This window comes from Microtus ochrogaster, chromosome 7, assembly GCF_000317375.1.
Source record: "Microtus ochrogaster isolate Prairie Vole_2 chromosome 7, MicOch1.0, whole genome shotgun sequence".
Taxonomy (NCBI): domain Eukaryota; kingdom Metazoa; phylum Chordata; class Mammalia; order Rodentia; family Cricetidae; genus Microtus; species Microtus ochrogaster.
Window position 1 is genome coordinate 59984947 of NC_022014.1, and position 16898 is coordinate 60001844.

At 46.9% G+C, this 16898-nt stretch overlaps 1 protein-coding gene across 2 annotated transcripts in view; it reads right to left on the reverse strand.

The window, feature by feature from the left end:
- Positions 1–16898, reverse strand: part of Pitpnc1 (phosphatidylinositol transfer protein cytoplasmic 1) — a 265425-nt gene that overhangs the window by 15498 nt on the left and 233029 nt on the right. For both annotated transcript variants that reach the window (XM_026780775.1, XM_013347522.2), the window contains exons 7-8: positions 11935–12090; positions 4805–4868 (exon numbers count right to left, since the gene is read on the reverse strand). In XM_026780775.1, the coding sequence (XP_026636576.1) occupies positions 4805–4868; positions 11935–12090 (220 nt within the window). The remainder of the gene's footprint in view (positions 1–4804; positions 4869–11934; positions 12091–16898) is intronic.

Genomic DNA, 16898 nt, shown 5'->3' on the forward strand with positions numbered 1-16898 from the left:
TGGAACTAGCTCTTGTAGACCAGGCTGGTCTCGAACTCACAGAGATCCGCCTGCTTCTGCCTCCCAAGTGCTGGGATTAAAGGCGTGCGCCACCATCGCCCGGCCAAGACTCTGTTTTAAACTCTCTTTCTTATTATTGTTGTTTTTGAGACAAGATCTCATTGCATATCCTAGGCTAACTTAGAACTCACTATGGAGCCCAGGCTAGCCCGGGACTCATGATCATATCTCAGCCTCCTGAGTGCAGGGATTGTAGACATGTACCTTTAGGCCTAGCATGGAATTAAAAAAAAAAAACCTCATTGGAACAATTAAACAATTATAACCTAACACATGCTTCCTGCCCCCCAACACATGCATTTTACAAAAAACTTAAGGGCTTCCACTTTCTCTGTATTGAAATCAGCCAATTCTGAAGACTTGGTACATAACCTTCCCTAAGACCTAGAATGGCAACTGACAGCCATGATTTTGGTTTTCCTTTTAAAATTTAATTGGATTTTACGCAGGTGGATTTTTGCTTGCGCATATGTCTGTGCGCCACACGCTTGGTGACGCAGAGGTCGGAAGAGGGCGTCAGAGTCCTTGGACCTGGAGTTAAGGTTGGCTGTGAATCACCATGTAGGTGGCAGGGACTGAACCAGTCCTCTGCAGGAGCAACATGGGCTTTTAATCTTGGCACTATCACTCCAGCTTCTCCTTTGTTGTGGGGACACAGGGACATGCTATGTAGCCTTTGTTGGCCGGGAACTCCCTGAGACTCTGGCCTCAGATGTGGCGATACTCCTGCCTCTGCTTCCCAAGTGCCGGAGTCACAGATGTTGGGGCCACTACACCCATTTATTTAAGGGAGCGTGTGCTGGAATGTAGGCAGGAAAGGGGTTTACAGGCTCCTTCGAAAGTGATGTGAACTATCGAGTTCTCTTCCTAGAAAAATGAACACAGACACACTCAGATGCCCAGGCTCGGATTTCAGGAAACCCGGGGCCCATGGATGTTGCCGCTGTGGTAAACTCCCTCAGTTTGTGCTCACGTATCCACCTGAGCTTGTGTCTCTCCTTGTCAGCCTTCTCTGGGGACTCTGGTTGACTTCGAAGTGACTTCATAAGACTGTTTCATCTGCCAGCCAGAACTCAGCCTCCCACATACTTTTTGGGGGGACGAGTCAGGTTTTCAAAGACAATCGTGAGGTGCCCCTCCGTCACAGGGTCCCTGTGGCAATCTTCAGTGTGTCTCTCTGAAAATACTGTCAGATTTGAGAAGCAAATCTGTGCTTTTTGTGAAGACGGGCTGGCTATTTTTATCCGCCTCCCCTCTCACCCCATCTCCTGAACTGTGCTGGGGCTTGGCTGATTAGTGTTCTAGTCACGCAGAGAGGCTCAAGGCTCGCAGATAAAGACCAATCAGGGCTTTGGGAAGCAAACTCAACTCCTCCAGCATGGACATGCCGATACTTTACAATGAACATGAGCAGAATAAAATCTGCTTAGGGAAATCGTTTCGTGACTCCCAAGAATGCTGAAGAGACGTGGAAATAAATCCTTGGGCAAGGGAATATCGCCATCCTCGGCAATGTCTTTTCTCCACTCAGAATTAAGCACTGGAAACGGGGAGTCTAATTTGTAAGAAAGAACGAGGCAGCCAGGGTGGCCCTGGATGGTGCTCAAGGATGGACAGTGTGTACCACCGCACAGACATACCTACGGCTCAGGATGTGGATGGTGCCCAAACCCAGCCCCAACAGTATAGCACCTGCCGAGTCTGCCCAGAAGTGGGGCCCTTTCCTAATACACCTGTTTAAAGGGGGGGCAGTACTTATTTCTTCTCATTCTTCTGAGGCACCAGAACTTAGTGGCTGGCGCTGAAGATGCCTTCGATTCTTCGAGCCTATTCTATTTGGAATGAATTATTTAAGCTGTCCTTGCAAGCCACTCTGGCTTACATCCCAGGCTGTGAGCCAACAGTTCAGAGCCACCTGGAGGGCTACTGGAACCACAGCGGGCTAGGGGCTTGGGGCTTGAGAATGCACATCTCTAACAAATGCCCAGGAGATGCGGGAGGTTGCAGCTCCAGGGACCTCGGTGGAAGTGGCTCCAGAGGAGGCTTCATCGCGTTCGACCTTGTCCATGTTTACTAATGAAGGCCTCACAGCCTGTGCAAAACCAAAGGGAAAAAAGCAACCCCAGGTACCCCAGCTGAAGGGTTATCCTGGTTTGGACTTTGCCTTGGTAATAACAAACCCACCTATCTGAAAGGCCCATAGTTCCCTGTACCACTTCGAGTCGGTAAGTGGCCGAGGAGACATTCCATGGCAGGGCCGGTTTCTATTCATTTAATTTCCTGAGAGTCTGCGTCAGGTAATGAAGGAGCCACTGTGTTCCGGGCCAGCAGCTCAGCTGGGCTGCTGAGGTCTGCAAAGAGTTTACACCAGATTGACGGTGTGGTTCTCAGACCCCTTGCTGCCCGAAAAGGCTGCCGCTTGTTTTGGTTGGGACTGGGACTGTGGACACAGGGGGTGGAGACCACTCTGGGGTGGACAGGTGGCGCCCTGATGGTCTGCATCTACCAAACCCTATGCCTTCCAACCACAACTCAGCCTCCAAGAGGGTTTTGTGATCAACAGACTTCTTCCTCTAACTCATCCTCAGTAAATAGGAATCCTTAAAGACCTTGGAGCTGGAGCGCTGTGTTTCATCTCATATATTAGTCTAGCTGCAGGCTCTTGCAATAACCTGAGAATTCTAACGGAACCTTGCATATGCTAGGCAAGTCTCTCTCTCTCTCACTTAATTAAAAGCCCTTAAGGCATCACGTCCTTGTTGCAGGCTTAGCTGGGAAGGAAAGAACCACGTCCACCCTCCATCTCTCTTTACTGGACACCCATTCTCATTTTGGTTGGTTGTCAATCTTTTTTATTTTCATTAAAAAAAACCTTCTCTTTTTATTATTATTGTTTATGAATGCATAATATCATGGTATTTGTGTAGGTGTTGGTGGACAACTTTGTGGGGTCAATTCTCTCCTTTCACCTTTAACGTGGGCTCTGGGGATTGAACTCAGGTCACTAGTTTGGCAGCAAATGCCTTTACTGGCTGAGCCATCTTGCTGGCCCCAAACCCTCCTTTTTGACATCTTGGCTCCTTGAGCACAGTTCAGCTTTCCCTTTTAAAATTGCTTTTTTGGAAAGTTCTCAGTAGCGTTCTGGTGTTAGAGAAACCTAGCTGACTGCTCTGCTTCCTGGCCATCAAGGTGGCAGATTCTGGGTCCTCCAGGTACCTGTCCTTTGGTTAAACATCTAATCAGTGCAGGCTAGCCTTGTTTATTTCCTAAGAATGGCAATAGGAAGCCATGAGCTCTGAGACAGACATATCAAGAGAGGCTAGGCATTACTTCATCTATTTTTCCTTCCTTCCTTCTTTCCTTCCTTCCTTCCTTCCTTCCTTCCTTCCTTCCTTCCTTCCTTTTCTTTCTTTCTTTCTGTGTGTGTTATGTGTGTGTGTGTGTGATGGGAAAAGGTCTGCATTTCCTCCGAGACTTGCTTCCCAGTGAACAAAAACTAAAGATAACAACAAAATAAAAACACCCAGAAAAATTTAAGGACCAGAGAAAAGAATCCCAGAATCCTTCCACCCCCTTGTTCCATAAAAGACAGGACTTGGGGAAATCTTCCTGACAGTGTAGTGCATGAAAAATGTCCTGGGGGTGTGTGACACAGAAATCTGAGCTGTGATGGGCATTGGGACAAACCAGGACAATGCACATACTTGTCAATAGGTGCAGATCTGGGAGAGTGGAAACAGAAAACTGAACAAATCGAGTCTACAGCTCAGAGGACCATGCCTTTAAAACGGCACTGAGAAGCAGCTGCCGGCATGAATGACTAACATTGCCCCTACCCGTTCTGTCCAATGTCGCCTTTCTCTTAAAGATGGGGTTGGGGAGGAGGTTAGCTGATGCTGTGGGAACTGAGGGCATGGGTGGAAGAAGGATGGAGAAAGTCCAAAATACAATCTAGGTTACACCCAGGAGGAATAATGTGACTTAGGACCATAGACAAATAAAGTCAGCTTGATCCTAAGTCACCGGTTGGGCGTGCTTGCTTCTATTTATAGCCAAGGACACAAGCCACCTGATGACTGATTCGGGGAAAGCAGAGGACTCATGTCCATACAGCCGCTGGCCTGAGCATCCGGGGCTGGGGCGGGGTGGGGGGTGATGGTGGAGGAGGTGGTCCATTCATCATGGCACCAAGCAAACCTTGTTTTCATTTACTGACGATGTGCAGAACTTGTTTAAAATCTTCGCATGACATTAAAGAAAAGCAAACCCAAACCCAAACCAAAAAGCCAGAACGATACTTTCAGTTAGGGTCATCTAGACACCTAAGTCTCCATCTGCGCTTGACTTCTCAGAGAACCTGTGTATGTCTGATAAGGTTCCAAGTGTTCTCTGCATCAAGGGACCGTAACTCAATAAGATGCTTCCGATAATGTTAAAGTTTGGGATAAATTAGGATGGGTATGAAATCCATCCCACAGAGGGCAACTGAGCCCTGTGTATACAGTCGATGAGCATCAAGCAAGTCAAGGTCCTTCTTGGTCAATAGTTCTGTGGTTATTTCAGACCAAGCTTCTATAATTACATCCCTATTAGGCTCACCAGACAGAGGTGTTTCCAATACAGGAAGCACTGACCTGCCCTCCGTTGCTGTCCTTCTAGGTTACACTTGAAGCTGGGTGTACTGAAAACCGAGTCAATGTATTATGAAACTGTTCTCCAAGTTATTCTGGGTCATCTGACTTACCGTACCACTCATCGACCCACGCAAAGGCCTGTCTGTGTCCAATCAGCAGGATGTCTCGGACCACCTGAAGAGGAAGAGAATGAGGTTGAGATAATACCAGGTAAGATCAAGGCTGTCTGGGTGGGGGATGAGGGGCTGGAAACAGGGCTCAGCGGGTCAAGTCCTGGCTGTGTAAGCATGAGGACCTGAGTTTGTATTTAGCACCCATGTAAAAATTAGGTGTGTTATGTATGCCTGTAACTGGAGGGTGCTGGGGAGAGTGGAAACGGGGGTTCACCAGGGCTCTCTGGCCAGCCAGTCTGGCCTGTCAGTGAGCCCCAAGATTAGTGAGATGTTGTAATAGGAGTGGCGGGGCTGCGTCCCCAGCACCCCGGCCGCCTGGCTAGCTTATGCCCCGAAATAATTACATGGACACTGTATTCTTTTAAACATTGCTTGGCCCATTTCTATCTAGCCTCTTCTCGGCTAACTCTCGCACCTGGACTAGCCCATTTCTTATAATCTGTGTAGCCCATGAGGTGGTTTACCAGGGAGATTCTAGCCTACGTCCATCCTGGGTCGGAGCTTCATCGCGTGTGCCCCCGAGAGCTGAGCTATGGCATCTCTCTGAGGTGTCTGCCCCCGAGAGGAGAGCTGTCGAGTCTGAGCTCACTTCCTCTTCCTCCCAGCATTCTGTTCTGTTTACTCCTCCCACCTATGTTTTAACCTATGAGGGCCAAGCAGTTTCTTTATTGCTTAACCAATGAAATCAACAGACTGATATATGACACTCCCACATCAGTGAGAGAGCCTGTCTCAAAACATACCCAGGGGTCAGTGAGAGAGGTCAGAGGGTAAAGGTGCCTATCCGAGTTCAGTCCCTGGGTGGAAATGAGTTCAGCTGGTGGAAATGGTGCTGAGAATAGATGCTTGAAAGTTCTCCTGGGACCTCCTCATGTGCCATGGCACCCCAGCTCTCCTCCCCACTAAACAAACAAATGTCGTCAAGAAATCTAAGAGGAATCTTAAAAACTGGGGAGATAAAGACAGAGAGAGAGAAAGAGAGAGAGAGAGACAGAGAGAGAGAAGACATTTGGGATGTCAACATCTGGCCTTCATAAGAGAGTGGATGGGTAAGAAGGCCCCTCCATACATACACAGATAGGCCCCAGATAATAACAAGAAAATAAAGTAATATGGAATATTTTAGTTCAGCTGTCTTATTTCCTCTCCGCCCCCCTGTTTGTTTTTGAGATAGGATTTCTCTGGGTAATAGCTCTGGCTGTCCTAGAACTTACTCTGTAGACCAGGCTGGCCTCGAACTCAAAGAGATCCACTTGCCTCTGCCTCCCAAGTAGTGGGATTAAAGGTGTGTGCCACCACCGCCCAGACCATCTTTCTTAACAGTCTACTTCCTTATTTTTATATGTACGAATGTCGTGCCTGCATGTATGTATGTGTACCACATGCAATTGGTGTCTGACAAAGTCAAATGAGAGCGTCAGAACTCTTTGATCTAGAGCCACAGATGGTTGTGAGCCATCATGTGGGCGCTGGGAACCAAATCCTGGTCCTTTATAAGAGCAGCTAGTGCTCTTAACCACTGAGCCATCTCTCCAACCCTGTATCTCTTTTAGTAATAGTTCACTATTTTTTCTTCTTATATGAAAACCAATCAAGCCTATAAGGATTTATTTATCTTGTGTCTCACATACTGTAGAATGGTGCTTTGTTCACATGTATTCACTGCTCAGTTCCCAACGGAACAAAGGGAAGTGCTCCTGACACCCCCAACATACTTGCTCCAGCCTATGAGCATCTAAGAGGAACGGCTGGATGGGATGTGGGTGTGGGGGACAGCCCATCAGAGAGAAATGAGAATGCTAACGGACTGTGGTGGTTTGAATGATAACAGCCCCTATAGACTCTCAGGTTTGAATACTTGGTCCCCAGCTGGTGGAACTGTTTGGTAAGGATTAGGAGGTGTGGCCTTGTTAGAGGAGGTGTGTTACAGAGGGTGGGCTTTGAGGTTACAAAGACCTATGCCATTCCAGTTAGCTCTCTTTCTGTCTCGTGGGTAAGATGTAAGCTCTCCTCTACTGCTATAGTGCCATGCCTGCCTGTCTGCTGCCATGCTCCCTGCCATGATGGGCATGAACTAACCCTCTGAGATTGTAAGCAAGCCCCCAGTTAAACACACTCTTTTATGAACTGCCTTGGTTATGGTGTGTCTTCACAGCGAGAGAAGTCACATAGACCATGATCTTTGCTACTCAGACAAGTGTCTGTTTCCATCAAGACACACTCCTTGGTAGGAAACATAGGCTCTGTACTAGTTAAATGTCAGGGTGATGAGCCCAGAGAAGTCACCCCAGTTACTGCTGAGCGAGGGTCCATGAGCCATCAGTAGTTGGTACACACCTTCAGCCTGACTCACAAGGAAGATGGAGCCATTTCTGTACATCCCTGTAGGATGGGAGAGGGCTGACCAAGAGCAAGCACTGAGCTCTTGAGATAGTTCAGCGGGTAGCTCGCTTGCTGTGTACCCCGACAATCTAAGCTTCATCCCTGGAACCTGTGATCGAAGGAGAGAACCAGCTCGTGTCCTCTGATCTCCATAGCACGCTGTGGCAGTCTCACGGGCAATAATCATCAACACAAGGTTTCCAAAAGAAAAGACAAAGACCTCATTTGCGTATGTCAGCCTTTGGTGCCAGCACATACGGACAGAAGGATTAAGAAACTGACAGTTGTCAAGATCCTCCAAATTGGGACCCACCTGCTTCACAGATAGGTGGTTTTTTTTTTTTTTTGGTCTTTTTCTGTGTGTTTGTGTGTATGGTGTGTGTAGTGTCTGTGGGCAGATGTGCATGCCCATGGGGAGGTTGGAGTAGGACCCCAAACATCTTCCTTTTTTGTTCTCTGCTTTATTGCCTTGAGACAGGGTTTCTTAGTGAACTGGAAGCTTGACGCTTGAACCTCCTAGGCTGGCTGACTGGACAACAAACTCTGGGAAATTGGTTGTCTCTGCCCTCCAGAGCTGGAGTAATAGGTATGTGTAGTCTGAACTCAGGTTCTTTTTTTTTTTTTTTTTTTTTTGGTTTTTCGAGACAGGGTTTCTCTGTAGCTTTGGAGCCTGTCCTGGAACTCCCTTGGTAGACCAGGCTGGCCTCGAACTCACAGAGATCCACCTGCCTCTGCCTCCCGAGTGCTGGGATTACAGGCGTGCGCCACCACCGCCCGGCTTGAACTCAGGTTCTTATACCTGCATAGCCTGCAATTGTTCCTTAGGGGGAAACAGGAATTGAAGGCTAAAGAAGAGACTATTATGTGCACATGTGTGTGTAGATATACGCGTGCGCACACACACAAACACACACACACATACACACATATTGTATGTATTGTTTGTGGGCATGTGTAATACAATTTATGTGCTTTTATTTCACGGGGCACCTTTTCATTCTGCATAAATATGCTTGTGTGTGACTGCACTCACCAGTGTCTGTACACGTGAAAGGCCGTGCGTGGGCTGATGCTGGAACCCGTCTTCTCTTGCTATGTAATCTATTTAAACTTTTTTATATTAATTTTGCGTGTGAGATGGCATATATGTGATAGTCAGAGAACATCTTGCAGAAGCTACTTCCCGTCTTCCCTCATATGGGTTTGGAGGACTGAATTCGTGTCAGCAAGCTTGGTGGGTAAGTGCCTTACCCATTGAACCATCTTGCCAGGCTCCATCTTATTTTTTGAGACAGGGTCTCTCATTAGACCTGGAAGCCACCAATTGGCTAGACTGGCTGAATAATAGCAGTCCAAGGGTCCCCCAGCCTCGACTGCCCCAGGGCTAGCTAGTGTTATTATACATACATATGCTAGCTAGTGTTATTACTATTATTATTATTTTTTTTTTTTTTTGGTTTTTCGAGGCAGGGTTTCTCTGTGGCTTTGGAGCCTGTCCTGGAGCTAGCTAGTGTTATTATACATACATATGCTAGCTAGTGTATTATACATACATATGCATTACCATGCCTAGACCGAGCTTTAATGTCAGTGCTGGAGATCTCAGGCAGCAAGCACTTTACCTCTTGAACCATCTCCTTGGCCCATAAATATTCCTTATTACATTTCTTGGAAATTCACAGGCTGCCTCCAGCGTTCCTTCTTTTCTTTTTGCCAAACAAACCCAGTGATTGTCAGAAACCTCTCCTGGAAGGCTGAAGTGTGTTTCGACAAGCAAAGGGTTTTAACTGGGTGGATGTGCAGGAACAAGGGAAGCGTTTCTAATGAAGTGTTTATGCCTCTAGGCCTCTGGGTATGTGGTGGGGTCCTTTTACGATTTGGATGTGGAGCCATGTAGTGAATTTAAGAGATACCATGCAGCCATACACACTCGAGTGCTGACTCTGTCAAATTCATGGAAATCAAAGGAACAGCATAAAGGCGCTTGTAAACCCACCCTATCATATGAAGCACAACACAGCTGTGGCTGGCAACAAGGCTTCAGTAATGTGTTAATGGCTGGCTTTTGAATACCTCCCTCCCCACTGTGAACAGATTCTTAAAAAAACAAAGGTGTTTAGAACCCCTCCTTCAGTCCGTGTAAATACCCCCTCATTAGCAGAGCAGGTGTGTTGGGGGTTTGGAATTGGGCAAGGGAGTGAAATTCCTATGACCACCTTCACAGGTATCTTAAAGAAATGGCTTTTCAGAACTAGCCAAAGGCATCATGAAAAAAACAAAGTGAGCTCTGGGCAATTCAAAGATGTTTCGCAAGAGAAAATCAGATGCATGACGGCTATAATGAGTCTCTAGTTAAAGGAGATGATTTTGGAAAAGACAAAACCAACTCTACCACAGGAGGGAGGGAAGGAGGCATGCGTGGTGACGCACACCTGTAATTCCAGCACTTGGGCACTGGAGGCCAGCCTTGGCTACGGAGTGAGTTTGAGGCCAGGCTGGGCTGTATGAGACCCTCCTTCAGAAGAATAAAACAGGAGCTGGAGAGTTGGCTCAGTGGTTAGGAGCACTTGTTGCTCTGGCTTAGGAGCTGGGTTGGATTCCCAGCATTCATATGGCAGCTGACAACCAGCTGTTCCTCTTCTGACCTTGGCAGACACCGGGCGTACTTGTGGTGTCCATCCATCCATCCATCCATCCGTCTGTCTGTCCGTCTGTCCGTCCGTCCATCCATCCGTCCATGCATGCAGAACAGTCAAATACATACATAGACAAATTTTTGAAAAGAACAAAAGTAAAAGAAGAGAAAATGAGGGAGGGAGAGGGAGGGAGAGAATCTAGTAAGAAGGAGAGGTGGACGCAGACATGGATTTAGGCTGCAGCCTATTTACTCTGGGTTGTCTTCCTGCTCAATACCCAAGCTCAGTACACAGAAACAGGAGGTCTCCATGACGGTGGATTAAGATTGTCACCTCGACAGCTGGAACTGAAGAGTCCAGGAATAAGAAAATAAAAACGTAGATTCCAGAAATAGGAATGTAGGAATAAAGAAATATAAAGTTGTAAGCCTAGGAGGATGAGAACAGACTGCCGGCAGCTTTCTCGGCAGCTTGAGGATTAACTATCAACAGTGGGTTATTTCGCTTTACAACACATAGCTCTGCTTAGAAGGCCAAAGTATCTCTTTGCAAACTGAGAGCTAGCCTATGGATTTGAGCTGAGTAGACTTTTAGGAGACAGATATATGGCCTCTGGGTTACGCATTATCCCTGCTATGTGAGACTGGCAGCACCAAAGGGGAGAGCACAGGGCTTCAGTAAACATCACCTGAAGTTACCAAGAAAGACAACAGATTAAGTGCAAACCCTAGTTTAACTAAAAAACTCTGATAATGGAGACTGTAAAGTAAGGCAATTTGTATCTGAGTTTACCTTGAGATTGTAAAGACCTAATGTTTGATGCCACTACTATAAAAGATAGGTTGAGAAACCTACTTCTGCCACAGCCTAATCCCCACCCCACCCCCAAAAAAACAAACCTCTGGCTGTGTTCTCAGCCAGCTATAAGCTTTTTGTGCCCCATAGAGATTTCTTATTTTATTTTTTTCCTGGATTCTGGTTTCTGGAATAAAGTGTGCTTCTGGTTTATTAGACTTTGGAGGTCTGTCTCCATCTTTGCATGATCCCCCTGGACCCAACAAAATTACCTGGGAAGGGAGCCTTAATCAGGAACTACCCTGATTATGATGATCTATGCGCATGCTTGTGAAGGATTTTTCTTTTTATTAAGACAGGGTCTCTGGGCTGGAGACATGGTTCAGAGGTTAAGAGCACTGGTTACTCTTCCAGAGGTCCTGAGTTCAATTCCCAGCAACCATATGGTGGCTCACACCCATCTGTAAGGAGATCTTTCACCCTCTTCAGGCCTGAAGGGATACATGCAGGCAGAACACTGTATACATAATAAATAAATATTTTTTTTTTAAAAAAGACAGGGTCTCACTATGTAGCCCTGCCTGTCCTTATCAAATATGCAAACGAAAGCAGTCACAGAGGGCACTGCTCGGTAGCTCGCGTCCTATTATTTTAGAACCGCGTGGAGAAGAGTTGTATTTGAGATCTGGGGAAAACTGGTGTCATCATCAAGTCAGCCCCTACACCAAAACTAACCCGTTTTCCAAAGTGAGTGCACGGCTAAAAATCTGCTCCGAGCTTGTTCATCATTCTTTAGGAAGGGAACAAAGAAGTGAGCACAGCGCTGAGGTGTGCCTCCCAATGGGCCCATTCGGAGCTCTTGTTCCGCCTCCGAGGGCCTCTTCTACTTTGGGTGCCTACGTATGCAAGTTCTTCCTAGGGACAATTATCCCTGGCAGCTGTGCCTGGAGATAAGCTTTCTGGGCTCTTGCCAAGTGCCCCCACCTAGAGGTAGATTAGCCTGATTGCCAGAGCGAGCAGAACATTCTGTGAGCCCCACTTCCCAAATATACTCATCCAATAGATTCGGCGGTCACAGAATGAGAGGTGACACACAAAACTGCTACACTGAGCGGCGGGAGGACATTAAGCCCATAAAGAAAAGACGTTTTCACCTAAAAAGCATTGTCTAGGTACAGGTACCTGCTTACCAGTTCAACTTGGCAACAATGCAGTGACCTTGTCCGAATCCCAGGGACTGGGCTGATCACTCACCTTGTGCACAAATTGCTCCACTCGGGTCTGAAGGCCCCACACCTCGAACTTGACAGTCACCAGCTTGTAGGAGCACATGATGGGTTGATGGCTATCCCGCCAGCCTTCTCTCAGCTGCCCCCGGCCTGTCTTCTCAGACTTGAAGTGTTTAGGATCCTGGAAAAGATGCCCCGAATGACTGGTCTATTACAACGTTAGAGCTGCGACACAGCCCCGTCCTGCAACCCCGGCTCTCGGCAGGTGGAGGCAGGAGCATCAGAAGTACAAGGTCATCTCAGTTACATTCCAAGTCCGAAGCCTGCCTGGGCTACCTGAACTTTGTCTTAAAAAAACAACAACAACAACAACAACAAAAAACCAAACACAAACAAACAAACAAAACCAAAACCAAACTATCTTTATGAAATGTCCAGAATGGCCAAAATCTACACAGATAGAAAGTAGTTCAATGGTGACTAGGAACCAGAATGAGGGAAGAGTGTGGGGATCTCACAGGGGACACTGGTGTCTGGGAAGGGAAAGAAAGCACACCAGAGAGGCTAGGATGTCCCAGCAGGGCAACATTTGCCAAGCAAGCCTGAGGACCCAAGTTCCATTCCTGGAACCCACATAAAAAGCCAGATGTGGTGGTGAACATTCGCAATCCCAGCTATCTACGGGGAGATGGGAGCAAGATGGAGACAAGACAGAGCCCTGGCAACTTAAAAACCAGTAACCCGGGCTACGCTGTGCAGTGGAGAAGGAGAGACCCTGCCTCACAGGAAGGAGAGATAATGGCCTCCTGAAAACTACCCACTGACCTCCATGTTCTCTCTCTTTCTCTCTCTCACACACAAGCACACACACATACACACGCAGATTTAAAGAAACAAAGAAAAGGAAAGCACGTGAAATTGGTGGGGATAGCTACAAAACCTTGTGGTTATACAAAAGCCATCGAATTATACATTAATTAAGAGATCAAGCGCTGGGGGTGTCCCTCAATGATAGGGCACTTTCTTCACACATGTGAGGCCCTGAGTTCGATCACCAACACTGAAACAAAAAAGGTGAATTATATGTACTCCGATTTTTGAAATGGGAGAATACAACACAATTGGCTTAGTTATTTTCAGACACTAAATATAAACCCGTAAGTGCCAAATACAGTCATTAAAAATTAGACTTATGAAACTGTGATTTTTCTTTCTTTAAAAGAAAAATGTTTAAGCTGGGCATGGTGGTGCACGCCTTTAATCCCAGTACTCGGGAGGCAGAGGCAGCTGGAGTTCTGTGGGTTTGATGCCAGCCTGGTCTACATCACATTGCAGGCAAGCCAAGGCTACAGAAGGAGAGGCCTGCCCAGGAAAGGGAAAAAAAAAGCCTGTTTCTTTTCTTTGTGTGTTTGTTGTTTGAGATAGGGTCTCACGAAGCACCTAGACTGGCCTCAGACTCACTACGCCATTAAGGCTGGATTTGAGTTCCTGATCCTCCTGTCTCCACCCCCTAAGAGACAGAATAACAGGTGTGAACCACTGTGATAAAGTATTATTTATTTATTTATTTATTTGGTTTTTCAAAACAGGATTTCTCAATGTAATAGTTCTGGCTGTCCAGGAACTCACTCTGTAGACCAGACCAGCCTCAAACTCACAGAGATCTGCCCACCTCTGCTTCCCAAGTGCTGGGATTAAAGGCGTGCACCACTACTACCTGGCTTAAATAAACTATTTAATATTTGTTCCCAAGTAGAGACATCCCTGGAGGATGATATATACAGAGATAAATATGATATGTATGATATATTCAGAGTTATTTCCAAAGGAATACAGAGACTAATAAAGTACAAAAATACCTGCAATTATGTTTTGCTGTTTTGTGTTTTTCAGACAGGGTTTCTCTGTCTAGCCCTGCCTATCCTGTCTTGGCACTCTCTCGGTAGACCAGGCTGACCTCAAACTCAGAGAGTTGAGATCCTGTGCCTCTCAAGAGCTGGGATTAAAGGGTGTATGGACACCATCACCCAGCTATGTTTAAAAATATATAATTTTCAAGAACATAAGGAAGAAACTGCAGGCCTGGGGCTCGCCATACAGTCTTGGGTCTGACCACTTCTACTGGGATCAGGACCCTGTGAGTCAGGTATAGGACTCTAGACTGGCAAGGAACTGAACACATGGTACAGGCTGCAGGACGGAGCAAGAAATGATGGCTTCTCCTTCCCAGCGAGACTTGGGAGTAAAGACAAGTGGAGGGGGTTTAGCCAGTAAAACATTCCAGAACTCTCACAAAAAGCTGCAAGTCCAGCTGTGAGGGGAAATGGAGACAGGGGGATACCGGAATGCTTACAGATCAGCTCCACAAGATTCACTTCTGACCTCTGTGCACGAGCACTTGTGCACCCTACGTATGAACACACATAGAGGCGGAGAGGGGAAGACATGAACCCAGGAGCTGGGACGGTGGCAGTCCAGCCTTTGTAACTCAGATGGCAGACAACTCAGATGTAGTTGAGATTCTGCAAGACCACCTATGGACGCCTCTGATGAGGGTTATCGGGCTGCTCTTGGACCCCATCACATACCCACGCATCCCCAGGAAACACAGACCACCTCTGGGGTCAATTCCCACACTCGGCCTTTAGAGTCGGAGCTGTGACCTGAAGATTCCACAGGGCTGACTTACTGATGAGAACTTCACAGTTACAGGGTGTTAGAATGGTGTGAATCGAGAACCACGATGACCTTGGGGCTATTTTCAGTGTCCTTGGTAGATATCACACGCTTCGGCGTCTAACCTGATATCCCTTTGCTATCGCCCAAAGCCTTCGGAATGTATTTAAGTTCACCACCAGTCTCCTTCAACCCCAAAGCTAAGGATGTCTGCAGACAGCATCTGAGACCTACAGCAGAGGTTTCCCAGATTACTGTAACCCACCTATCTGATGTTTCTCCCAACGTATTTGGAAAACACCTTAAATTACAAATTTCTGGGATTATAAACTGTTCCTGTAATGGCATCCATGGTGGAAGACTTTTCTTTTAAATTTTAAAATTTATCTTTATGTCCATTGGTGTTTTGCATGTGTATTTGTGTGAGGGAGTCAGATCCCCTGGACAGTTTTGAGGTGCCATGTGGGTGCTAGGAATTGAACCTGGGTCCTCTGGAAGAGCAGTCAGTGCTCTTAACCACTGATCCATCTCTCCAGCCCCATGAAAGACATATTTTGGCATCATCTGAATCTATGTTTCCAGCCATGGCCACTCAGATTCGGCCCAGAGCAAACGATCTCTGATTCCTTCTGGGGTCGGAGCAGTGTTTCATGTTGACCAGGTTGAGCCTTGACCCTTCCCCTTTAGCTCCTCTCCTGAGAGTCTGTCTGTGGTACCATCAGCTTAAGAAAAGCTAGAACACTAGGCTGGGATGTGGCTTAGATGGTAGAGCGCTTGCCAGCATCACGAAGCCCTGGGTTCTCTGTAGGAGCAAGCAAGAGTTCTCAATCACTGAGCCATCGGGCCAGCTCCAAGTTCCAGATATTAGCAACTTCTCCCGAAGCTTTCCTTCTCCCCAGCAGGCCCTTTGTTCTGTCTGTCTCTGCTGTTTTTGCTTCAGGACCAACTCGTGCATAGCCCAGGGGTTCTGGTAAACCACGTATTAGTTTGGTCACCTCCACAACAATGTGAACCCCAGGAGCATGGAGAGTCTCATAGCCACCGCTTTGGCAAGCCACAGATTCCATAAAGACCAACAATCTTCCAGAATTAAGTAAGACACAGTGACATGAAAGGGAGAATTTGGGAAATGCAGCACCTTCCTGCAAGACCCAGCACTTGGGAGGCAGAGGCAGGCGGATCTCCGTGAATTTGAGGCCAGCCTGGTCTACAGAGTGAGTTCCAGGACAGCCAAGCCTACACAGAGAAACCCTGTCTCAGAAAAAAAATTCAGTTCAGGAGTCTAGAAAAGTATTGTTCACATAGCCAAAACCACAGAGATGTGTCAGCCAAGGTGTGTGCGTGTGTGTGTGTGAGATATAGATAGATAGATAGACAGATAGATAGATATAGAGAGAGTCCTCACTTCTTCTTTGAAAACAGAGGCTCCTTGGTTTTCTGCTGTGTAAGCCAGACACTTGGCCTTCCAGCTCCCAGGGTCTCTGCTGTCTCCACCTCCCATCTCATAGGAGCACTGTGATTACAGATTGGAACCACCGTCCCTGGGTATCTGGGGGTTCTGGAGATTTGAACTCAGTTCTTCACACTTGTATGGCAAACTCCTTATGCACTGAGCCATCTCTCCAGTCTTAAAGTACGGCTCTTGGTGGCACCACAAAAATTTAAAGTTATATTGCTGGGTGGTGGTGGTGCATGCCTTTCTTTAATCCCAGCATTCTGGGAGGCAGAGGTAGTCAGATTTCTGAGAGTTAAGAGGCTAGCCTGGTCTACAGAGCGAGCTCCAGGACAGCCAAAGCTACACAAACAAATCCTGTCTCAACAAAACCAATAAAGAAATAAATAAATAAAATTATAGCAGGCTACTGTGAAGCAAAGTCATCTAGATGTGAATGAGAAGTTTATGTTTACCGGAGTCAGACAGGAAGTCTGTAAAAGCTGTAGGAGTTCACATTTAAATTTTCTTTAACGTGTGCACACACGTGCACACCGTGGTTCCGAAGTGGAAGTCAGAGGACAAGATGGGAGTCAGTTTTTCCCTCCCCATGTAGTTCTGGAGATCACACTCAGGGCGTTAGGATCGGCAGCAGGTGCCTTTGCCTTCATCAACCCCAGAACAGAATTTTTTTTTTTAAGATTTATTTATTTATTTCTTATGTATACAACATTCTGCCTCCATGTATGCCCACACGCCAGAAGAGGCACCAGATCTCATTACAGATGGTTGTGAGCCACCATGTGGTTGCTGGGAACTGAACTCAGAACCTCTGGAAGAGCAGCCAGTGCTCTTAACCACTGAGCCATCTCTCCAGCCCC